General features: G+C 40.7%; 1 protein-coding gene across 4 annotated transcripts in view; it reads right to left on the minus strand.

The window, feature by feature from the left end:
* Nucleotides 1-26,844, minus strand: part of RNGTT (RNA guanylyltransferase and 5'-phosphatase) — a 443,949-nt gene that overhangs the window by 215,157 nt on the left and 201,948 nt on the right. For 3 of the 4 annotated variants that reach the window (XM_038396507.2, XM_043510641.1, XM_043510640.1), the window contains exon 11: nucleotides 15,779-15,943. The exons of the other annotated variant lie outside the window; for it this stretch is intronic. In XM_038396507.2, coding sequence (XP_038252435.1) covers nucleotides 15,779-15,943 — 165 coding nt within the window. The remainder of the gene's footprint in view (nucleotides 1-15,778; nucleotides 15,944-26,844) is intronic. 4 annotated transcript variants of the gene reach the window in all.

The following is a 26,844-nucleotide window of genomic DNA, read 5'->3' on the forward strand; positions in this document are numbered from 1 at the left end:
CAGATCTTATTCTTCTCAGTTCCTGTTTTTCTGCTTGCTTGACAAGACTTGGAACTACTACTTCTATCCAATTAAAAAAAAAGACAACAAAAACTGAAAACTACAGGATGAAAATATGGCCAAACTATTTAGTCTTTTTTTTAATTGTGACTAAGCCAGAATTGGCTGGAGAAAGTGTGTCAAAAGTAAAAGTTCTAGGCCCTGGAAGCTTTAAGAAATGCAAGCTCAAGACCTCCTTTTCCAAAGTGAGGATCTTCACATTGTAAGTTCATTGAGAATTTACAATGAGCTCCCTCCCACCCCAAATACATGCACACAGGAAAGTTTTCTATGTGACGGGCTATATGAATTCATATTATGGTGTTACTGTCCTAGTTATCGTTTATGGAAAACACACAGAGACTATTCTACAGCATCTACATGAAAAATATTCTCATTTACTAGTAATTATCAAATGGCAAAGCCTTTTATAAATAAATTTGAAACAATATATACCTGTTTACCAGATATGACCATAGCTGTGTCTATATGAGGTTGGTGTTCTCATATTTTCATCTACTGCAAAAAGGGTGTTGCTTCAGACCTCCAAACGATCCGACCTGTTTTGTTGGTAATGCTCTGCATGTTAATATTGATACACCAGATCAGCTGTCATCATAAATCTCCTTGAAATCAGTGCTCCATTCTGCCCCTATTCTGCCCCTCACAGGAAGCAGCATGCCAAACAGACAGGCTATTGAAAGAGTACCCAGTAGCAGAAGAGTACTTCTTGAAAGGCACTGTGTTTACTATTCAGTTGCAAAGTGCCCTAATAAAGTTAGTTTTTTTTCAATTCTCAGGGAGCGGGTCTGGGACAAAGTGAAGGAGGAAGTAAACATAAAGGAGACAGACAACAAACAGGACAGGATATGAGAGACAGTAAAAAAAAGATAATAACAGAGAGGAGGAAAACAGGACAGAAGATGGCAAACAGGACAGAAAACTTGAAAGAGGACAGATTGGGTGGGATGTGGGGGAGCAGTAGTGGGACAGAGACAGAAGAGCTACTGCCAATTCTGGTGTCAGGAAATGCAGGACTGATATGTGAAGTGATTCAGCCATTCCTTAAGGTATGGAAAATAAAAACAAAATAAAAAATAAAACAAAAAGGAAGGATGTCTCTTTTTGGCATAAAAATGCATCCCGCTAGAATCAGTTTTGTCTCTGCCTAAATATGGAACTCAAAACCTCTAACAAATCTACACAGATTCTTCTCTTGACATCTTTTTTTCACATTTCTCCCCATTTAATTTTGAATTTGTTGTAATGCTACTGTCTGTCCGTATTCCCTTTCTAGGGCTTTGCTGATGGACCATTTGGTCTCCTAAGTAGCCTTTAACCCTCCACTCACTCAGACTCTTCTTATTTACCTCAATATATGGCCCAGAGCTAATTCATTTTTAAAAAGTGACCACACTGCTGTTGGGTACAAGTTTGACAACAAAATAATATAACAGACATGATATTTCCTAAGTATGACAAAAGCAGCTTCTGAATGAGAAAAAACAGATAACCCTCCAAATATTAAATAAACCAGGAAAATAATACAAAAGCTATGAAACAACAATATACTTTGGGAGGAGGGTCTGTATATTTCCCTCAATACTCAAAAAAAGTACCAAATTATTTAATCTTGTAGCAGAGTAGATTCACTCTCATTCTGATCCCTTTAGGACTAGCTGTCATTTTTTAATCAGATAATATTGTCAGAATTGACAAGTTACTAGTATACAGTATGATGGTATTTGGAAAAGGTTGTGCAGTTGACTTTTGTGTCATCATTTAACCTTCCAAGTCGCATTGTTTCATTGAAAGTGTTCTGCAATAATTCTCAATGAAACCATGGGCTGCAAGAAAAGAATCCATCTTCCACTTTTGTTAGACAGCATATTCATTAGACTACAACCTTTGGTGACATCATCATGGCCGTGACTGGCCATAGGACATTTCCCAAAGCAGTTAGTGGATGGCTTATGTTATGAAGCATAAGGGCTTACATCCCTCCTAATGTTTTATATTTCTTGCATATTTACACACTCTACCTAACATAATAATGTCCTTATTATCCATATAAAAGGATAATCCTGTTTTAAAATTCTGCAAAGATATAGGTCTGAGTGATCTCTTTAACGAGTTCCTTAAGTTAATTATAAATTGTGTAAAAAACCTTTTCCATTTTATCAATCTTAAATTTGTTGCCTTTTAATTTCATTGAATGTTTTTGAAATACGATACTAAACCAAGAAAACAATTCTAAAATAAGGGACTTAAAAATTCAGAGATGTTATTGAATTTGATGCCATCCCTCAGGCTTTCCACTTCGAGCTACTTTAGTAGTGGGAAAAATTAAGAGTGAGTATTTGAGTGAATTAGAAACCAAATGTCAATTTGCCATGTTCTCATCCTTTGTATATGACTTGATAGTGAATGATCATAAGAATTAAATTTTGTTCTTGAAAAAACAAGCAAGCTATAGCCCATACTATTCCGGCAGTCAAGTCTTGAGCAATGATAACTCCAGTGAACCAAAAGGAAAGGGTTCAAAGTGTACTTAAAACTGTCATAGCCTGCCAGCCTACCTCCTCCTCATTCCACAAACAGCTCCCACCTCCCCTAGAGAGAATCAAAGGCAAACTTACTTAATCACATCCTCCTCTTTAACACACATACTTACAGCCAATGAGGGAAGAGACAAAATACCAAGTGACTAAAGTGACCTATCATTCAGTTGTAATAATGAACAGTAAAGAATAAAGTATACATTGTTCACAAACAACCCACAGATAAAATTTGTTTCTGTACAGTGTCTGAATAAGCCAAACAGTAAAAAGGCCAAACTTAAACTGTTCACAATGAATAGTTGTGACTGTGTTCCCTAAAGGACAGTGACAGAAAGGATTATGTATAACTGCATTTTGTTTGATCATAAAAGCTGATTACTGATACTATGTGCTTCATCAAAACAAAACTTTAGTTCAGCAAGGTTAGTAGTGACCCAACTGCCCTTTCTCTGCTTCCTATCCCTGGCATCAGATCCAAGAATCTCTTGTGAAATAACCTGCGGCTCCGCAAGAAAATTTCACTCTCCTCCTGAAATAATTATGTTCATGGTAATATTGCAATACGGAGTCCATGTTTCTGATGTCTCAAGCAAATAATTAAGTGATTCCTTGAGACAAAACTTTAGGTACTACAATTATATTAATCTTTATAATTTAAAGAAAGCATGTTCATGTCACAGCCAATTAATTTTCAGATTAAGGGAGAATAAAGCATACACACTAATTGCAATGCTAAATCCCTAAACCCAAAATGAACTCTAAAACCTATTTTATCATTCAATTAATTTAGATAACAACAGTAAAAATATATTTTCTGTTTCAGATAACAAATTATTGCTTTTAAAATGTTAGAAATGCAGTACATTCCTAAATCTATGGGAAAATATTCACCTTTTCTCTTTACTTTAATTAAACAATTCAGACCATGTACTCCTTTTCTAATTTACAACTGAAATTCCAGTCTGTTCTGAATATTTGTTCCTGCAATCTACTTGAACTAATCAATACATAATGACCTATGAAGTTGACTATTTAAAAAAAAATAAATCTGAACAAAATTGTAAAAGTTTGAATCTATAATTCAGAAAGGAATGCAGAATAAGGCTTTGGAGAATGAAGGCATATTTTCAGTATTAAAGTTTAGTTATATGGAATACGGTGATAGCCAGATCCTAGAAGCACATTTAAAACAATATTAAACTGATCGTTTTAGTCTATAGGAAAATTAGACGTAAGGTATAGTTCCAAACCGGACAACTATGGGGTGCTTTTCATTCTTATCTGTCCAGATACTGGAAAAGTAGTGATGTTGCAAAATAATTTATCTCCTCTTGTACCTTCGCAAACACGGGATAGGAGGTGTGACATGACGGAATCTTGTGGGAGCCAGCACATTGTAGCCTGTGGAGTAAGTTAGCAATTACACAACATTACCCCTCTAAGTACTCTGAGGGACAAAAAAGCGAAACTACTGGAGGGACCAATATATCAACTCATGATCTCACAAACAAGTGAAAGGCTAATAAAATTAATGTGGACACCTTCTGATACTGGACCAGGTCAGGCATTCAAAAGAATCATCACTACAGTCTGAGTTCCAAACATTGATGTGAAAACAAAATGACAGGGAACCAGGAAATTCTGAAGGAGATCCATAAACAAATACCTCTGCCAAAGGAAAAACATATCTTACTGTATATACTTTAAAACAATTATTTTAGCCTAAAGTATACAGACTCGTCAGATGACTCACAGCTAAAGTAGAAGTGCCTACTTCAAACTAATCTATACATCACCATGGAATACATTTCTATTCTTTCATAGTTCATTAATCGGTCTAACTGAAAATTTAGAAAATATTAACAGTTTTGCACTAGTCTATGAGAAGTACCGCCTTCGTCATTCACCTACTTCTCTGCTGACTTTGTTATGCATCCATTTGTTTTGGATTAAGGTAACCATTAACGTGGAATTTAACAGATACTTTCACTGTAACTATCCTAACTTATTGAGTTCCTTAGTATTTTTTAATCAGATCTGTAATTTTAAATAGTGAACAGTAAATTTTCAGAGGACAACTATGAAGTTCAATATTTAGTATTCCTGAAGAGCTCAGCTTCTGTTTGAGTTTGTCCTACCCATTCTTTTAAGAAGTGAATGTCTCACAATATGGCATGTGCTTGTAAGGAAAGAGAGGTACATGCCTCAAGTGCATTCAGTCTAAGTCATGAGACTGCTCATTTGAGAACCTCAGCCCTTTGCAGATGGAACTTGCTATGCAGAACAATGAGTTACTAAGATTTTTCTCCCTGCCCAGCTATGCTGGGGAATGCAAAGACATGGGGATATTAGTATAAGCGTCCCAGAGAGTAGTTTTAACCCACAGGGAAGTGGCAGTCCTGGAAACCTTGACTGTTCTCTTTATAGCCATATACCACAAAAAAGAACAGACTTTCTAAAAAGAGTCCATTTTGCCCAAGTAACAACAACTTGGGCACTGTCTAAATAGTACACCACCTTAGGAGAGGAAGGTTAAGGACAAAATGAAGTGAGACAAATTTATTGATTAATGTGGAAGAACAAGGGGACCTTGAGAAGGAACTCAAGTGAACTCCCAAGTACTACTTGTCAGAAAAAAATTGGTGGAAAGGTTCCTTATAAGTCACTTAATTCCAACAAGAAAGATTATCTTAAGAGGCAGATAATATAGGGATTTTTTCCCCAGAGGGCCCCGAATACGCAACTTGGGACACCTCCAGTCAAAGGAGAAGGCATCTGGTCTCCCTTCTGACCCCTAATGTCTCTCACACATAGCTGTCACTTCAACAGGTCTGTTGATAGATAAATCATAACCACACTTCTCTCTACTGCCAGTTGACAAGAAAAGATTGAGAAAATGTTCGAGCATATCATTTTGCCTACTCCATTTCAAGCACTGAGAAAACAACATTCAAACTATATGTAGCAATAAAAATAAAGTTTCATGTTTCAATGAATATGAAAATTTATAACTTGTTTGATTACCTTCAAGATATGCTGCAAGCCTTTTACCTGTTAGGATTTATAGAGCAGAGCTGACTGTTTCTAGATACTAGGAGCTTTTCAGTTTGTTGTGCCATTTTAGTATCTAACCGTATTCTATAATTTTATACCTGCACCTAGAAGTGTCAACAGAGGGATAACTATTGGAATGAGAGGCAAAGACTGACCAGCAAAGTAGTAATTACCACTCATAACAATAATTCTTTACATTCACTTAAAAAAATCAGTGTCTGCTTAGCAGTATATACTGATTCTACTTAGAAACTTGCCAATACTGCCTTAGATAACTAAATATTTGTACCTCAGTATTTGCAATATTACCTATACTTACTATAGGAAATATCTATAATACCGCAAGTACTAATGTAAGAGTTCTTTACTTAAAGCAACTGACAACTTTTTTAAGGATTGTCTATTGGCTTTCTGGTTTCCCCAGGAAGAGTATTACAATGAACACATCAGCTGAGAAACTGACACAGAATGGTCATTTGAAGTGACAGTGTATAGGAATATAGTACCTGTGTAAAATTAATAGTTACAAACCCACATAATATGGATATTTTGAATCCAAGTGTAGGGAGAGAGATTTTCTTAAAGTAAAATAGAATGACATTCTATATGCAGCCAGAAATCAAAAAAAAAAAAATTAAACTAAAGTAGTAATTTTCACTTTCAGTCGTATGGTAGTTATGTTTATAGCACTTGATATTTGGGTTCAGAATATTTTTCATCTGACAACATTTTTAAAACAGATCTTTATAAAGTGCTGGTAAAGTAGACAGGATGATAGTACTATTATGGAACTATGTTAATCCCAAAGTGCATTGCAATTTTGTATTTAGGTTGATCTGGAACCGTAGCCAGAGTTTTTTTGAAGTATCTGTCTATATCTAAAACATTAGAAAAAAATTAAGAAAGGGTCAAGTAGCATACAGAACCGGGGGCACAATTACTTGCTACCTGGGACAGACCACTCCCCTAGAATCACACAAGGCAAGAACTTGACCAACTACCTCTCCAAGAGCATAATTTAAATATATGCTAAGACACCTCTGGCTTCTCTAATTTAAACTGTTTTATACACTACTTTCTTTTTGAAAGACAAAACTGATATTTTCATTAGTCCTTACTGTCTGACTTTGTTTATACTTGGGCATTGTTAGCTTAAAGAAAATATCTGAAATAAACCCCGTTTTAATATTCATTTCATAGTACTGTCTGACTCTATTAGTATATAATAGTGGAATTTTAGATTTTTTTTTTTATGGCCAGCTGGACACTCTTCAGCTTCAGCAAGTTTATGTCACATAATTTATCTCTTCTTGACCCTCTTTTCTGTGGTGCTGATCCACATGTGTGCCACAGTCATAGAGACTGTTGTCTGTCATTAGGACCCTTGAGTCTGGGATTCTTAGAGCTGTTCCTGAACTGTTTTTGTCCCGCTAATACAGAGACTGGAGCATTTTACAGGGCATTCGTACTATTTTGGATCTGTTCTTGAACATTTTTTGATTGAAGATAAATCTCTAGAGTTCCTGCATGTATAACCTCAATCATGGACTTACGTTTATGTATCTGAGGGGTAGCGGTGTTAGTCTGTATCCAAAAAAACCAACATGGAGTCCGGTGGCACCTTGAAAACTAACAGATTTATTTGGGCATAAGCTTTCGTAGGTAAAAAAATCCATTTTTTCAGATGCATGGATCTGAAGAAGTGGCTTTTTACCCACAAAGCTTATGCCCAAATAAATCTGTTAGTCTTTAAGGTGCCACCGGACTTCTGTTTTTAAGCTTGTGTGTGATTCCAGACATCATAGTAGTTGGAAGTACAAGTGAAGGGGGCTATTCTGTTCTCTGTAATTCTGGATATTTCATCTATATCTATCAGAATCTCCAAGTGATCAATCCTCTGAGAGGGTCTCAGTGAGCTTTTCATCAGGTTTATTACAAATCCATGTACGTGGAAAACACAGTCAGAGAGAGTTTCCAGAGTGGCTACCCAAATGCTATAACAAATGAGAATGTCCTGATCAGCATGTAGACCAGGACAAGGGTTGTTCCTAGGAAACTTAATTTAGCAGCTATCACTGCTATGTGGCCAATGTTAGTCTTGTTCCAGCAAGTATACCTTCTGTGACCAAACATGAGAAGATTCCAGTACATGGATGCATGGAGATATAGAAATATGTTCTCTGAGAGCACAGTTGTCAAAAGATCTCAAAGAATTGCTGATATGGTGAAGGGCAATTTCAGAACCACTACACTGGTCTGGTCTGTTAAGCCTCCAGGTCTAAAACAATGTAGATCCAAACTGAGTTCTTAATAATAAAGAAGATGCAGTATAGCCTTAAGAAACTCCTCCTCTTCTTCTGGAGTTGACACTACATTAATGTGAAGTCTTTTATCAAGCATAACCCAGCACTTGGTGGGGTTCCTGGATATTAGAGGGACAATAAAGAGATTAGCTGGGAAGTGAAGCTCCAGAAGTACAAAGAGGATACTAGCTCCATTAAACTGGTGCAAAATGTCCAGCAAATACGATATTGTTCCCGCCAAGGGATTGCTGTAACCATGTTGTAGGAGCTTCAAGGGAGCAGAGGATGACTCTAAACCTTTTCTGGAGTGCTCTTTTCTTGTTGGTAGGGTCCTTAGGGAAGACTTGCCATTCTCCGAACATCCTCATGCCCCACCGACCTTGAGAGAAGTATATCCTTTGCCAGGGATCCACCACTGTGATAACTTTCAGGAGGGAAAGTAATTCTTCAGCATTTGGGTTTTATAGGATATTTAGGTGGCCCCTTGTGGTCCAAAATGACTCCTTCAAAAGAGGCATGCGGCAGTATGATGCAATCTGATTTTATCTTAGAGAGGAGGCTCTTTGTTTTCAATAAAAACTCCTTTTCTAGTTGAATTTCTACCATGGCTACACTTCTTTGGGCCATGGTTGCAAACATATATGTCATTATAGTCTGTGAATTTCTCCTTTTGTTTCCTCTTATTTTGGAGGGTGTCTATTGAGGACAGTGAGGGGGAAACATGAACCCTCCTTCGTGAAGAAGCAAGATCTCTTCACAGAAGTTATTGTCATGGGAATGGTAGGGGCTTACTTAATAGCTCATTTCCCTTCATACCCTGAGGCATAACTAAAGAGGAAACAAAAAGGGAGAGGTCTGCAAAGGACATCTCAACCTTACTTTGTGAGAATGAGGCTAAGGATAAGAATAAATTACCAGACTCTTCTTTGAGAATAATAGAAGGTTATTCACCATGTGCAATAACTGATGTACTTTGAGATGTGTGTCATATAGGTGTTTCAACGTAGATGCAGCAGTTCCCCCTGAGCCCTGGGATCAGAGATCTTCCAGTAGCAGTGCCCACTGGGTCGCACATGCACTTCTCCCCATTCTCACACCGTGAGCAGCATCTATCTATAGTGCTGTGTGGTCCAAACGGCCTTAGTTCCTTCTCTACTGCAGAGCTTAATCTTTGAGCTCTGAAGCAGAGGGGAGGTGGGTGAGTAGTGAAGCACCCATAGGGAATGGAATGGAGTATACCCTTTGTTGATTATTTCCATGACCCACATCTCTGAAGTGATTTCCCGCCATAATGGATAAAAAGGAGCTAAACAGATGTCCAAAAGTCATCTTCGTTGTGCATCATACTGATGGTGAGGAGTGAAAGGTGCAGGTCAGGATCTTGAGGTATACTAGTATATTCCCTGACATCTCTTCAGCACTGGTGGGGTAGGGTGTGTGTGTGTGTGTGTGCGCGCGTGCGTGCATCTGTACATCCGTCCCTCAAAGGTTAGATCCTCGACTGTGGTCTATACCTCTTTAGAGAATCCAGAGAGGTGAAGCCGGGATGTTTGTCTCATTATCATGGCTGTTGTGAAAGAACAGGCAGCCGTGTTTGCAGAACCCAGGGAAGCTTGTAGTACTGTGCGGGCAAGAAGGTGTCCTTCAGACACAAGTGCCTGGAATTGCTCTCTTATCCTCTGGCAGATCTTAACAGAATTCCTGGTATTTCAGAATAGTTCATATGATTGTATTTGGCCATAAGAGCCTGGTAATTGGCAATATGGAACTGAAGTTTAGCAGAAGAATACACTTTGCGAATGAACAAGTCTAGTTGCTTCTAGTCCCTGTTGTTTGGCATTGCCCTGGGGTGGTGTTGGCCTCCCTTCTTGTGTACCTCATTAATGATCAAGGAGTTTAGAGTAGGCTGGGAAAAAAAATTCCAAGTCCTTAGCAGGGACATAGTATTTTTTGTCCAGCCACTTGCAGGTTGGCAGGATGGATGCTGGAGTCTTCCAGAGTACCTTCGCACGATCCAAAAGGGCCTCATTAATAGTGAAGGCTATCTTTTCCTATGTGGAGGTGTGTAGGATATTGAGCAGCTTGTGTTGTTGCTCTTTGACTTCCTCCAGAGGGATCTGGAGAGAGTCCATGATTCTCCGTAGTTCTTGAAAGTGTCTGAAATTGTCTGCTGATGCATGAGGTGGTGGCATGATGGCCTCATCAGGGGAAGAGGAGGAGAAGTGGAGTGGTGGTGTAAACTCTTCCTATATGTCTTCCTGCTGTTGCTCCATCATTACTGGGTCGACATCAGATAGTCGAGAGACAGATGAGGATATAAATTGTGTGCGTTTCTGGCTCTGCTTTAAGGGCAGTTTGGGAAAATGTGCCCTATTCTTACCCCATGGGTCCCAGTAAGGCCAATGTGGATGAGTTGGTATGTGGGGTTCCATCCATGGGGGTCCGTACCATGGCCACAGTTTGGTTCCGGGTAAAGGGGATGAGCAGAGGATTGTCTGTGTGTGTGTTCTGGATTTGTGGGTGGAACAGAGCACTCTTCATCCTCTTCCTCTTCTTCCTTGCTAGGAAAGGGTGAAGCAGTTCTCAGTAGTGTTGTAACTCCAGAGAAGAGGCATAAGCTACAGGGAGCTCTCTAGGGGAACGGCAACTCAGGTGTATCTGAGACAACCAGGTCCCTTGGATAGCTGAATTGCTGTGAAGTAGGCAGGAGCATCATCGACAATGGTGGGTGTTTGGAAAGTGAAGGAACTATCAGTGCCAAGAGCAGAATGCATTCCCTCGAGTGGCTGGTAGATAGCTTACTTGGTGAAAAGAGCTTTCCCAGTGTCAAGGTTCACATCGGCACCAAGGGCTTACTTGGTGCTGAGTGTTTGGTTGGTGGAAAAAGAGTCGTTGGTGTCAAAGAATCCAAGGTTGTTTTGGATGAGGAACTCAGTACTAATTTCACAAGATCTGGTGCTGTGTTTCTTGGTCCCAAGAGACAGTGTCCCCGCCTGTGTTTCTGTCGATCTAGGGTCCTTGGACGTCTGTTTAGCTCCTGTACTAGAGGTACGCAGATGCTCATAGAAGTGAAGTCTCACCCCTGAGGATGTTGAGACTACTGACCTCCCAGGGGATGGCTTTCTCTGAGGCGGTTCTTTGACAGGCGATGTAGCGGTCCATTTCTTCCCATCTGAGTCGGAAACAGGATTTCCTCTTGGATGGCTGCACCGAGCAGTGGGTCGGCTGATGACTGAGCCGAGGTGAGAGCCACATTGGAGAGATATCACAGCTGAGTCCAAAGCTGGCTGTAAAGAACTCTCCATGAGGAGAATTTTCAGTCTGAGTTCATGGTCCTTTTCGGCCTGGGTAGTCAAGCTAATGCAGTGTGTGCACTTCTGTGCGATGTGGCCCTTACCGAAGCAGCGGATGCACCATGAGTGACCATCGTTCACAGGAAAGGCTTCCAGACAAGAGAGGCACCTCTTGAACCAGGGGATCCCGGCATACTTCCAAGGGGGAAAGCTTCTAATCGGGGAGGATGGGAAACAGGGAAGTGTAAGGTAATAGGGAGGGAAGAGTAACTAAAAGTTGGGTTTTTTAGGGGGAGAAAATTAACAGAAATGGCTAATCACTACTAATGTAACTTACCTGAATGAGAGTATCGCTAAAGGTTAAGGAGGAAGAAGGGCTCTGATCCGGATTCTGTCCCAGACCAAAGGCAGTTGAGAAGGAACTGAAGGCAGTTGGACTGCACAGCACTATATATAGATGCTGCCCACAGCGTGAGATGGGAGGAGCGCATGTGCGGCCCTATGGGCAATGCTACCAATCTCCGATCCCAGGCGCAGCACCTACAGTGCAGCATCCATAGAGACACTACTCAAAGAAGTCATGTTACCCATTTTCATTCCTGGGGAGGAACTCAAGACATTCCTATTGAAGAAAGGATAGATATTAGTTTTTAAAAGGGTATATTAATTTACCCTGGCAGTGGCTCTCCCTGATGAGACCAGATACAGCTGGTGAGGGACACGTATCGCAGGTAAGAGTCACATGTTGCACAGTGTCTGATTAATCTCAGCCCTGGCAAAGAAAAGAGACCCCATCAGATCACTTGCGTTCCAGGCCTGTTACCTTCACAAATCAATAGTCCAGTGCAGAAAAAAGTTATGGAAGAGCTCTCTCACTGTGGACCCTTACAGAATCCTAGAAATGCAGGGCTGGAAGAGACCTTGAGAGGTCATTTTGTCCAGCCTCCTGCACTGAGGAAGGACTTGCTTATTGAAGGAGCACTTCAGATTTGTATACTTGCCTGTTCCATCATGCGAGCTGGGGGCAGGGAGACTAAAATAAGGAGTGCTGTGAGTGCTCTTAAAGGGGGAAGCCACACCTTTAGCTGGGGAAAGTGAAAAGAAAGCCAGTTTGGCAATAGGTTGGTCCCAAAATTCTATGAGTCCCTGAATATCCTGAAAACAGGAAAACACAAGCGACTTCTCTCTGAAGATGACATTTGTTTCATTGATTTTTTGGAATTCTGCTCTTCTGGAGAAAAACTGACTAGACTATTTTAATCAATCAAACTAAGCCAAATGGAAACAGTAAAAGTGAGCTGAAAAGTTAGACTGATTTTTAAAATGTTCTATTTTAATAATTTAAGGTGATATTAGTAGAACAGGTAAATATATTTGCTGAAAAATATGACTTCTCGCCTAGAAATATTTTTTCCTCTTCAAACAACCAATGGAGTTCCTCAGGGATCAGTTTTGGGACCAATCTCATTTAATCTTTTTATTACTGACCTTGGCACAAAAAGTGGGAGTGTGCTAATAAAGTTTGCGGATGATACAAAGCTGGGAGGTATTGCCAATTTAGAGAAAGACCAGGATATCATACAGGAAGATCTGGATGACCTTGTAAACTGGAGTAATAGTAATAGGATGAAATTTAATAGTGAGAAGTGTAAGGTCATACATTTAGGGATTAACAACAAGAATTTTAGTTATAAGCAATGGACGCATCAATTAGAAGTAACGGAGGAGGAGAAGGACCTTGGAATATTGGGTGATCACAGGATGACTGAGCCACCAATGTGATATGGCCGTGAAAAAAGCTAATGAGGTCTTGGGATGCACCAGGTGAGATTTTTCCAGTAGAGATAAGGAAGTTTTAGTACCATTATACAAGGCACTGGTGAGACCTCACCTGGAATAGTGTGTGCAGTTCTGGTCTCCCATGTTTAAGAAGAATGAATTCAAACTGGAACAGGTACAGAGAAGGGCTACTAGGATGATCCGAGGAATGGAAAACCTGTCTTATGAAAGGAGACTCAAGGAGCTTGGCTTGTTTAGCCTAACCAAAAGAAGGTTAAGGGGAGATATGATTGTTCTCTATAAAAATATCAGAGGGATAAATAAAGGAGAGGGAGAGGAATTATTTAAGCTCAGTACCAATGTGGATGCAAGAACAAATGGATATAAACTGGTCACCGGGAAGTTTAGACTTGAAATTAGATGAAGGTTTCTAACCATCAGAGGAGTGAAGTTTTGGAATAGCCTTCCAAGGGAAGCAGTGGGGGCAAAAGACCTATCTGGCTTTAAGATTAAACTCGATAAGTTTATGGAGGAGATGGTATGATGGGATAACATGATTTTGGCAATTAATTGATCGTTAATTATTCATGGTAAATAGGCCCAATGGACTGTGATGGGATGTTAGGTGGGGTGGGATCTGAGTTACTACAGAGAATTCTTTCCTGGGTATCTGGCTGGTGAATCTTGCCCATATGCTCAGGGTTCAGTTGATCGCCATTTTTGGGGTCAGGAAGGAATTTTCCTCCAGGGCAGATTGGAAGAGGCCCTGGAGGTTTTTCGCCTTCTTCTGTAGCATGGGGCACAGGTCACTTGCTGGAGGATTCTCTGCTCCTTGAAGTCTTTAAACTACGATTTGAGGACTTCAATAGCTCAGACATAGGTGAGAGGTTTATCGCAGGAGTGGGTGGGTGAGATTCTGTGGCCTGCGTTGTGCAGGAGATCAGACTAGATGATCATAATGGTCCCTTCTGACCTTAATATCTATGAATCTATGGTCAAAAACAACTGACTAATAGAAGTTTTGAATGAGTTTATGACTGTATAGCACCTTGAGCTCTGGAAAAGCTTTTTTCATACATTTTGAATAAATATATTAAAATACATTTTAAAGAGAGTTCAATTTTCTCGTGAATTTTTAAATCATCAAGTTCAATCTTCTGGAATCTCAGAACATTTCCAGTAACTATAAATTATGCACAATGTAATTCTTCCAGTTAATATTTTCTTTGCTCAGATTTTTTTTAAATCTCAAGCACAATTACTATATATTTCAGTCAAGAGCTACTTTTTCCCCTGTGAAAATTTTATTTTGAATTCAAAAATCTCTATACAATGTTATCTAATTAGTTACTTAAAATATTTTCTTGATTGGCAGTACAAAATAACTTAACACACCTAAAGAAAGAGCGGTCAAACTTATGCTGCACTGAATTCACAAGGCTCAATCAGAAATAAAGTCTCTCTGGACCAGTGATACTCAGACCTCAGTGGTTCAGGAGCCAAAGTAGCAATCAACATTACCCAAAAGAGCCAGTAGAGTGAATTTGTTTCATTTACTATAGTACTATATATTCATATTTAAACAGTATGATGGGAAATATTGTGTGTGTGTGTGTGTGTGCACGCGCAATTATTCTCACAGCAAAATAACTTATCAGGTATTATTATTGTATCAACTACAATTGATTAACACCACAGTAAAAGCATCCTGATTGGTTAATAATTAAAGCACACAGTGTTTTAATATTATGTGCTGGAAAGAACTGCAGGAGACACATAAAAGAGCCACTTGTGGCTCAGAAGCCTCAGTCTGAGTACTACTGCTCTGGACTGAAACTTTTTCAGGACCAGTGCTCTCTATTAATTTATCACTCTGTTTGAAGACCATGTTCTAACAATTCTTTCTCCTTCTTGTAGTTTTCATCAGTCACTCTGTTAGCCAAAAGGTTCTGAAATTTCTGTCTGCTCTCCGGCAAGCCCATTCCCCCTGCCTCAAACTCAAGGCAATAATAAAAACACATGGAAGCAGGTGATTCCATGCTCAACTGTTACATTCGGCTGTAAGTATTTTGCCGAGGACTACATATGACTAATTGCTACGGTAGGGATGAGTACAAATGGGCAGCTAGCTTTAGGAGAAATAAGGGTCACATGCCGACCAACATGGAAGAATTTAAAATAGTTTTACTGAAGGAAATCACCTTTCCACACTGAAGAAGTGCACAATGAGAATTAGGAATTCTAACATTTGTAAATAAATAGCTAAATAAGGTAACAGAAAATCAAGGAACACATTAAAAAAAGGTAACAGGTTCCTGTCTTTGAAACCCTAGCATTAATTCTTCAGGACCTGAAGAAGGGCTCTATGTAGCTCAAAAGCTTTTCTCATTCACCAACAGAAGTTCATCCAATAAATGATACTACCTCACACACCTCATCTCTCTAATATCCTGGAACCAACACGACTACAACAACAGTTCAGCATTGTCAGATAAAACTGAAGTTTGTGTAAAAGTAAAGAAGGGTTTTGTAAATGGAGAAAATGGTATTCCAGAAGGAATATATAGATTAAAGCCACAAACCATATTTAGAGTGACCCTAATTCCCAAATCCCAGCCAAGGAGCACTGAATGCTCCCTTAGTCTAGCTATAGCAACGTCAATTGCTAACAGAGGGAAAAGCCATATTCAGAACTAAGCTGCCGTCTTTAGCACCACAACATTAATAAACCTAAATTCAATAAATTTACCTTTCTTGCAGCGTGGATGTCAAAAAATGGTTTGTTTCGAACACTGAATGGTTCCTGTGCTTTGTCAATAAGACCATTCTTCATCTTTTCATGCCGTGGAAATATAATCTCTTTTTCTATACATGCTAGTCGAATGTTAAAATCACATTCTCCAACTGGCTGTCCCTGCCAAGTTAGACAAAAAATAATATAAAATACCTAAATGTTTATCAAATTATGATTAGACTGAAGTTTGCCTTACAAAATATTTAAAAACAAAATATTTATAAATATACAGATACACTGATTATCATCAAAACGTAACAAAATATACATATTCCTGTCAAATTTCCCAGCTTGCACATATTTCTCTAGGGCTGAAGCGGTTTGATACCCTATCTATCCAATGATAGCTTATTTTGAAAAAAAAAGTCCTGCTAAACTTGTGTGTTCAAGAATTAAGAGAACAAGTAATCTAAAATTGATGATTTAATAAGCATAGAATTGTGTAAGATAAGATATTTTAATATAGTGCTGTTTTAATATTATTTAGTCCCCTTTGTTCATAATTGTCAACGCCAACTAGCTGAAAAGATAACTTGCAAAGCTAACTCAAACCTTTGTTTCATGTGTATTACAAACACCTTTTGTACCAAGAATTAGAGATTAACATTTTTGTTATAGATAATGAAGTTAAACACATTGTAGATTAGAAAATCTGCACACAAAAAACTAGTATTCCATAAGGACAGCAAAACTAGTAGAATAGGTTATTGCTCAGTCATAAAGAGTACTAAAATTCTTGTTTAATTTTCAGGTGTTAAACTGTGGCCTTTCAAGAGCTGAAAGAAATTACGCATTTTATGGCCTTCTTTACTCATTTGGTGTAATATATCAAATAAATAAAGCAGTTCAAAAAACACATCTGGAACATTAATAATTATAATGTGGTTTGTTATATTTAGAGTACTAGCAAGTGGTAACTTACTGTAGCTGCCATTAACTGAACAGGAATAGATTATGTAGAAATGTAATGCAATTATAGAAATGTTAATTTCAATCAAATGTGTCAATTTTATAGCAAAACAAGACATAGTTAATGCTTTAGCATTATTATGTCCAGAATATAAAATATTTGAGATTTATTTTGCCAAGTCCATACCCCATTCTGCCTCTTCCTCCTTCATTTTGAAAAATAATGTATATTTTTTCACAAACTACCCCTGCAAAATTTCCTTCATGCAGTGAACAAGGCACAAAAATTTGACCATAAACTATGAAAGCTTTGGAAAGTTATAAGCAATGAAAATAGGAAACTAGAATACGATAGGAATAGGAAACTAGAATAGGAAACTAGGACAGAAAATATGTTGTCTCTCTATAAATCCATGGTATGCCCACATCTTGAATACTGTGTGCAGATGTGGTCACCCCATCTCAAAAAAGATATATTGGAATTGGAAAAGGTTCAGAAAAGGACAACAAAAATTATTAGGAGTATGGAATGACTTCCGTATGAAGAGAGGTTAATAAGACTGGGACTTTTCAGCTTGGAAAAGAGACGGCTAAGGGGAGACATGATTGAGGTCTATAAAATCATGACTGGTGTAGAGAAAGCAGATAAGGAAGTGTTGTTTACTACTTCTCATAACACAAGAGCTAAGGGTCACCAAATGAAATTAATAGCAGCAGATTTAAAACAAATAAAAGGAAGTATTTCTTCACACAACGCACAGTCAACCTGTGGAACTCCTTGTCAGAGGATATTGTGAAGGGCAAGACTATAACAGGGTTCAAAAAAGAACTAGATAAAATCATGGAGGATAGGTCCATCAACAGCTATTAGCCAGGATGGGCAGGAATGGTGTCCCTAGCCTCTGTTTGCCAGAAGCTGTGAATGAGTGACAGGGGATGGATCACTTGATGATTACCTGTTCTGTTCATTCCCTCTGGGGCACCTGGCATGGGTCACTGTCGGAAGACAAGATGGACCTTTGGTCTGATCCAGTAGAGCCATTCTTATGTTCTTAGAATAGCAACATTTATTCTTTTTTTTTTTTTAAAAAAGGACTATCAGAAGTGGCCATCTTTGTGATCAGCAGAAGTATCACTTCAATTCCCAAAACAAAAGACAGATATAGGAGCAGAAGGAGAACCTAAACTATTAAAGAGGGAAAGATTAATAACCATTTCTCAATAAAAATATGAGAGGGATGGCACAGCATCAACATGAAAGGAGCATTTGTCGTCTCATTTTTCTGATTATTTTTTTCCATTTTAAATGAAGACCTAGTTGAATTAATGAATAGTTAGGGTAGGGAAAATTCTAGAAGCAAGAGTGAGCAACACTCTCATATTATTCACTTCATATAAGGCAGGATATAGCTGTGGGATCTAATTTTAGGCACTGGCACTCAAAAAAACTACCACTCCATTGTTCATTCAAGCCAGTCCATGTGGAGCATACATGAAAACACATCTACATAATGACTGACCTTATCCACTCAGAGGAAATTTAATGATTAACTAAACACAGATTTATTTTCTATTTACAATTTGGGAAAGTACAGGGCATCACCACCTTGATCTCTGCAACAAGTTACAGAAGAAAAGACCTGATTCTCAATGAGTCTTTTCTGGTTACATATTTTGAAGTTCAAAAGTTGAAGTTCATTACCCTATTAGTCTGCTACTTTTCTAAAACCACTTCCCTGCTCACTCATCTCTAACAAGAACTTCAAAAAACTAGGTTTAACTAATATTTAAAATCTTTTATCCTGAAATAAACAGGAAATTGTGTTCACACAATTATTTTACAGTTAATCATTTAAAAGGGTTTTACAGTAGTGGCATAAATTGTTTTGAAGCCATCAGTAGCTAGCAATTTTAATTATTTTATTTGATTCCATATGAAATCTTCTAATCACCTAATTCTCTCTGCCGTAAAGAATCCCTTTCCTTCTCACACCTACTCTGAAGTAATTATCTCCCACAGTTCTGACACTAAAATTTTTATTTCAAAGCTAGTTACAGTACATTACCACTGGTTTCCTTACATAAAGGTCAAAGCTAGACTGATGTAACAGTCGATGTGGTTCAGAAATCATAGGAAAAAGCTCGGAAATCATTCATCAATCACCCAAGTAAAAAAATTGGGATGGGTTTCACTCTCTCAAAGCATCCACTTTTAGAAAGGAACAGAAAATTAGCATAATTCTGAATTTAAATCAAGGACATATTGAATTCACGTAGCGTTGAGAAGTACCAGAGAGAAATACAAGACAGACTTGTCCCAGACTGATCTTAAGTCTCCAAATGATAACACCCAATTTAAAAAAGAAGACTGAATTAACACCTCTTTCTAGCTAAGGCCTGGTCTACAATACAAGGTTAGGTCGAATTTAGCTGCTTTAGGTTGATTTTATAATGAATGCATCTACACAACGAACCCCGTTCCGCCGACCTAAAGGGCCCTTAAAATCAACTACTGTACTCCTCCCTGACAAGGCGAATAGCGCTAAAATCGACCTTCCTGGATCAAATTTGGGGTAGTGTAGATTCAGCACTGTGCAATTCAATGATATTGGCCTCTGGGAGCTATCCAATGTGACCACTCTGGACAGCACTTTCAACTCAGATGCACTAGCCAGTTACACAGGAAAAGCACTGGGAACTTTTGAATTTCATTTCCTGTTTGGTCAGTGCAGCGAGCTCAGCAGAACAGGTGACCCAGAATGCAGTCCCAGAATCACAAACGAGCTCCAGCATGGTGCGAACGGGAGACCCTGGATCTGACTGCAGATTGAAGAATCTGTGCAAGCAGAACTCCGATCCAGCATAAAAAATGCTGATCTATCTGCCAAAATCCCACACGGTATGGTGGAGAGAGGCTACACCAGGGATGCACAGCAGTGCCACGTGAAAATTAAGGAGCTCAGGCAAGCCTACCAAAAGACAAAGGAGGCAAACGGTCACTCCGGGTCAGAGCCCCAGACATGCTGCTTCTATGATCAGCTGCATGCCATTCTGGGGGAGGTGAACCCACCAGTACCCCAACATTCTCCGTGGACACCTCACACAGGTGACAGCCTCACACAACATGAATGAGGATTTTGTGGCTGAGGAAGATGAGGAGGAGAATGCACAGCAGGCAAGCAGAGAATCCGTTCTCCCCGGCAGCCAGGACCTTTTCCTCACCCTGGAGCCAATACCCTCTCAGGGCCTATTGTTCCTGGACCCTGATGGTGGAGAAGGCACCTCTGATGAGTGCACATTTGTAACAACACTACAAGGGTTAAAAGCAATTGTGTTTAATGTTTGATTTGCCCTGAACAATTGGGATGCATTCGTGGCCAGTACAGTTAATGGAAAAGTCTGTTTATATGTCTGGGGATGGAGCGGGAATCGTCCAGGGACATCTCCACGAAGCTCTCCTGGAGGTACTCTGAAAGCCGTTGTAGGTGGTTTCTGAGGAGGGCTGCCTTATTTCGTCCTCCACAGTAGGACGAGAGTGCATTTTACCATACCAAGCCAGTAACAAGTGGTCTGGAATCATTGCAGCACAAAGCATGGCAGCAAACTGTCCTGGGTTATGGTCGCATTCATGCAACATTCGGTCTTTATCTTTCTCTGTCAGCCTCAGGAGAGTGATACCATTCATGGTCAGCTAGTTGAAATAGGGGAAGTTTTGTAGGGGAACAGTAATCCCCTCTGTTTGGTGATCCCCAACACATTAGACCCCAGGCATGCTGGGCTGTTTGCGCTTGGCTAAAAGGGATCATCCCAGAGAATAGCCACGCTGGGAAAGAGGGGTGTGCTGCACATCCACCCCAAAACTGTAGCCCCTCCTTTTAAACAGCAACCACAGCCCCTCCTTTTAAATGGCAAACACAACTGGCATTGGTTGCTATGTGAAAGGAGGGCACTACAGTTTTAAACCATTCCCACATGTTATGAATGCAGAAGAAGCCAACCCCACGAACCATTTTGCTTACCATGGCTGCCTGCAAACCAAATTCTGTTGCCCAGCCGTTTGTGATATGTCACCATACCAGCAGGCACTCAATATAAAAGGCAATATAAAAGGCAAAATGCAACCTTGTACCTAAAACACATGTGCTGTCTGCAGTGAATTGCTTGATTCATTGTGAAAGAGTCTCCCTTTTGTTCTCAGGAATGTATCTTCTCTGAACTCTCCCTTTTTTTAACCCCTGTAGCTGCAAATGTTTCTGTGCTCCCCGCACCAACTCTGTCCCTGAGGTTATTGCAGATTAGAAGGCAAAAAAAAAAACCCACTAGCGATGACATGTTTTCAGAGCTCATGCAATCCTCCTGCACGGATAGGGCACAGCTGAATGCATGGAGGCATTCGATGGCAAAGGCCAGGAAAGCATACAGTGAGCGTGATCATAACACACAGGAGGAGATGCTGAGGCTAAATGGGGGAGCAAACAGACATAATGAGGCATCTGGTGGAGCAGCAGAAAAGGCAACTAGACTACAGACCCCCCTGCAGTTATTGTGTAACCCGCTGCCCTCTTCGCCAAATTCCATATCCTCCTCACCCATATACCCAAGAATGTTGCGGGGAGGCTCATGGCATCCTGCCACTCAACTTCAGGGGATGGCCCAACCAACAGAAGGCTGTCATTCAAACAGCTTTGATTTGTAGTGTGGCTACAATAAGCAACGTGGCCTTGTCCTTCCTTCCTCTCACACCCCATCCCGTTATCAAACCCTTTGTACACCCAGACTTTCTTTCACTAGTCAGAGTTGCCAGTGATCTCAAGTTTTTTTAAATAAATAAAGAATGAATGGATTCCAAACAATAGGGACTTTATTTCCTGTGCCAGCTGTGGTCGAAGGGGGGAGGGGGACTGACTTACAAGGAAGTACATTCACCAAAGGGGGCGGCTTTGCATCAAGGACAAACACACACAACTGTCGCACAATAGCCTAGTCAGTCAGGAAACTGTTTTTCAAAGCCTCTCTGATGCACAGCTTCGGTGTGCTCTTCTAATCGTCCTGGTGTCTAGCTGTTCAAAATTGGCCACCAGGCAATCTGCCTCAACCTCCAACCCCACCATAAACATCTTATGGAGCACACAGCATGCAGCAATAACAATGGGAATATTGCTTTCACTGAGGTCTAACCTACTCAACAAACTGCACCAGTGCCCTTTTAAATGCCCAAAGGCACATTCTACCACCATTCTGCACTTGCTCAGCCTATAGTTGAACTGCTCCTTACTACTGTCCAGGCTGTCTGCGTACGGCTTCATGAGCCACGGGAGCAACGGATAGGCCGGGTCCCAAAGGATAACTATTAGCATTTCAACATCCCCAGTGGTAATATTCCAGTCTGGGAAGAAAGTCCCTTCTTGCAGCTTTCTGAAGAGCCTGAGGTTCCAAAAGATGCTAGCATCATGCACCTTTCCCGACCATCCCACGCTGATGTCAGTGAAATGGCCCTTGTGATCCACCAGTGCTTGCAACACCATTAAGTACCACCCCTTGCGGTTTATGTACTCTTTGGCAAGGTGGTCCAGTGCCAAGATAGGGATATGCGTTTCATCTATCGCCCCACCACAGTTAGGGAACCCCACTGCAGCAAAGCCATCCACTATGCCCTGCAAATTTCCCAGAGCCACTACCCTTCTTAGCAGAAGGGTTTTGATTGCCCTGGCTACTTGGATCACAGCAGCCCCCATGGTAGATTTGCTCACTCCAAATTGATTCCCGACAGACCAGTAGCAGTCAGGCTTTGCAAGCTTCCACAGGGCTATCGCCACTCGCATCTCATCTGTCAGGGCAGGTCTCATCTTGGTATTCCTGAGCTTTTGGGGGGGGAAGGGGGGAAGCAACTCACAAAGTTCCATGGAAGTGGCATTACACAGTTTTGCAGCATCTGGGAATCATCCCATACTTGCAACACTATGTGGTCCCCCCAGTCTGTGCTTGTTTGCCGGGCCCAGAATCGGCATTCCACTGTATCAACATGCTCCAGTGCCGCCATGATATCCCAATTGCCACATCCCGTGCTTTCAGGAACGTCTGTGTCTATGTCTTCCTCACAATCTTCCTTGTGCTGGCGGCTCTTAGCTAGGCTCTGCACATACTGCAGGATAATGTGTGAGGTGTTTGCAATGCTCACAAAAGCAGTGTAGAGCTGAGCAGGCTCCATGCTTGCCATGCTATGGTGTCTGCATGGATAACCCAGGAAAAAAGGCTTGAAATGATTGTTTGCCATTGCTTTCAAGGAGGGAGGAGGGGAGACTGACAACATGTACCCAAAACCACCCGCGACAATGTTTTTGTCCCATCAGGCATTGGGAGCTTAACCCAGCATTCCAGTGGGCAGCAGGGACTGTGGGATAGCTACCCACAGTGCACCACTCTGAGTCAATGCTAGCCAAGGTATTGAGGACGCACTCCACTGACTTAATGCGCTTAATGGGGACATGCACAATCGACTGTATAAAATCGGTTGCTAAAGATCTACTTTTAATTTCGTAGTATAGAAAGGCCCTAAACTTTACTAACGTGCTGTAACTCTGCATAATTGTACTGAGAGATCACAGTGCAAGGTACTATGGTTGTAGTACTTTTGTTAACACTGTTTTGTTTTTAATACAACCCCCAATCCCCATCAAGGAGAAAAAATTTACTAACCTAATTCTTCAGGTAGGAAGTGGGGAGGAGTGAAAGTTGCTCTTCATCGAGCCAAACAACAGATGAATGAATGACACATGGGATGGATTTAAATGGGAGACTATAACTTTATTAATTATACCTCAAAAAGGGACACTATACTTCCTTTCCCCTGCTCCCCCCACTCCCACTTCTCACATGAGCCATTTACTGGTTCCAGTGAAGGTTACAGGGCTTCAATCAGAAACCAAACAGTAACTCAGAGTAGACCATCCCCGATCTACCCCATGGACTCAGCTCTGTTGTGAAACTTCTCTCCTCCCCTCCCCCTTTCCCTCCCCCACCTAAAAGGGGGTGTGAAGACAGAGGCTATCAGGCAGTGGGAAGCAGAGAGTGCATTAGTCTGCGAAGACATCAGCCTCCTCCCTGCTCATGAGTGCTAAGTCCAATTGCAAAATGCCATATCTCATTTACCTCTGGGCCTTTTAGCCTTTACCCACTCTGGACACCAGATAAGGGAGACACCAGCAACTAACATGGGTACACCCCACACCCACCATGCCAGGTACCCCTCTCCTGCCTGACCCAACCCCTCGTCAAGGAGCCAAACGCCAGACCCAGCATTTGACAGATGCACTCCATCACACCTAAAAGAGCTCAGGACCATTGTATCAGATATGCCTGTGTTATCACAGTCCACCCCACCTTCCATAATTATCCTGGCTACCTCATGGCTCACAATTTTTCACATCCTGTCAACGTGGGCTGGCTCAGTGGTCCCATCCACCAAATTCATCTTCTGAATATCTCAAACCAAACTAACTGAGCACAAGGCCATAACTGCAGAATCAGCTCCCTCTATATCCTAATCCTTAAATTTAATCCAGTGCAGTCCCCAAAAAATCATTTTTTGCCCAGGCGAATAAGCAGGACATCAGGTGAGTACAGCTCAGCTATCACTGCATGCAGAAGGGATATGAGCTGGCCACAGCGCATGCCCCTTCTGCCATATCATCAAAGGCAAATGACATCAGCTTTGAAGCTCAGTTGTGATAAATTTTCTGATGTGGCCACCTACTTATGGGTTCAATGCACAACAAAATGCCCCTGGATACAAACATCAACCCTCCCTCCCAATATCTCCATCTCAAGCACGGATTGTATTCCGATGCACCCTGTGTCCATCCGCTGACCTTTCCTCTCTGGCGCATGGAAGCTGTTCCTCACCTTGGATCCCTGAACCACAACTTGGCATACGAGGTGCCCTTGCAATTGTGGGTGGCTAAAGACTGTTTAGGCAGTAGGATCTGTGTACCCATCTGCCAGCCTGTGGGTATAAAATAGATATACTACTCCCTCCAAGAAGTGGGACTCCCATGAGAGCTTGGCTGGGTCTCATATGCTATCCCAGCTGCCCAGTCCCCATCACCCCTCCTATAAGGCCCTGTTCCCCATGCCACAGAAGCAGCAGCTCCTCCTCTCTCCCCCTTAACTGCAGCCATCTGGCTCTGACTTCTGCCACCCCTGGCTGAAAAATCTCTGCCACCCTGTCTGCAGGGGCTGTGGAGACTACACAGGTCCATACACGTTCCACCTACTAGTCTGCCCCATTCCTCCCAATGGGGACTCAATTACATACCCACCCAGAACAGCAGGGAAGAAACTTTCAGGCATGGAAGCTTCCTGTATCCTTGCCCCACCGCTGGAGCAAGCTGCCACTATTGCTGCTGGGGGGGGGGGAAGAGTCAGTCCCAGCCCAAGACCTGAGCCCTTGTGGAGAAGATGACCCTTCTGAATCAAAGTTCCCAGAATATAAAATCCTTTCAAGCCTTTGTTACTACTTGCCCAAAATGTGCTGGTTCTTTTCGCATGCCTCCTCCAGTGTTGTCCAATGTTTTCTTGCTCCAGACATGGCTAAACAGGAACTGCTTCTTTGCAGGTAACTAGAGAGTAAAACGCTTTTGAAAAGCCCAGGCTATCTTAAATTAGCTGCCAGGTGCCCCTCCCTTGCCTATCAGCTGGCCCAATCCCCCTTGCCCAGCCAATGGCAAAGCAGAGAACCAAAGGAGGGGAGTGTGGTGGGAAAAAATCCCCTTCTGCCATGTATTTTGGATTTCTCTCCTTCCCTGCTGTCCAGTCACAGATTGTCCCTGCTAAAGATGGTGAAAGGGTATTTTGTCATGTCTGAGCCTACAGTTTAAATAGTCCAAACTAAATCTAAACAAAGCAAATTTCATAGATATGTTAAATCAAAATGTATGCCCCATCAGTCCACTTTGAATCTACAGGGTGGGAAATGATGCAAAAAAAAATTAAATGTAGGATTTCAGGACTTGTAGGCAGCAGACAAAAGACAGTCATGGTAAAGGAGAAAAAAATTCACTAGCCCAATAGGGATGCTTCAGATAGGAAGTGGGAAGGCTGAAAATTGCTGTTTATTTTGTCGCGCCTGAGCCTACATTGTCCAGCTATACCATAGACATTTTCTTATGGATAAATGTGTAGGTGGTAAAAGTGTGGTATTTGAATGATAAATCCCCCAAACAGTGTTTTTAATGGAAACGCTATCACAATGCTGCCAGGTTCTACTTCAATAAAGCACTCTGAGTCTGTGTATCCAGTTGATATTTAGCTTGGCCTGGGATGGACTGAGAATCTCTCTCTCTTTTTTTATTTTTTTTTAATTTGGTCTGGAAATAAACTGCCAGCAGAACATATTCCTTTTTATTCCCAAAATCAGTACCTTAAATAATATGAATAATTCAGTACATACATACTATATACACCCACACAAAATATGCATATAAGTACCACACATGCCTTGATTTACTGAACCATAACAGAACATATGCCATAACTGCCTTCACAACTTTAATGATTCTGGAACAAGACTATGATATAAACTCAGGCTAAAATGTCAGCCTGTGGTAACATTATTACTGACAATTCAAAGCACACACAGCTGACATCTGCATTTCCAAAGAGAAATCCCATCATGTCTCTCCATTTTCAGAGGGCCCTGCAGCCTAATATTTTGAAGTCTATACTAATGGACTAGTATATATTTCTCTTGACAGTTGAATTATGATTGCTGATATAAATTTTAAATCTTTATTTATTTAAGATAGCTTAATGAATATATATATTTAAATAAAGTTAATAAATGCGAGGGTGTCTTTTACCCCCTAAATAAGGTTTATAACATTTCAACAACTTGGCAATTGAATAATGCATCTTCATTTCTGTATTTTTCTTTTACAAGAATGGAAAGTAAAATATTTATGGAAATGAAAAATACTGTAAAACTTAGAATATTAAGGTTTTTAATTTCTTAAAATGAGACAAATGGCAAGACTGCCATTAGAATTTGACAACACATTTTAAGATGAACATTTTCTAATCTTTAGCACTGAATCACTCAACACAGAGACAAGCTA

This window comes from Dermochelys coriacea, chromosome 3, assembly GCF_009764565.3.
Source record: "Dermochelys coriacea isolate rDerCor1 chromosome 3, rDerCor1.pri.v4, whole genome shotgun sequence".
In the NCBI taxonomy this organism is placed as follows: Eukaryota; Metazoa; Chordata; order Testudines; family Dermochelyidae; genus Dermochelys; species Dermochelys coriacea.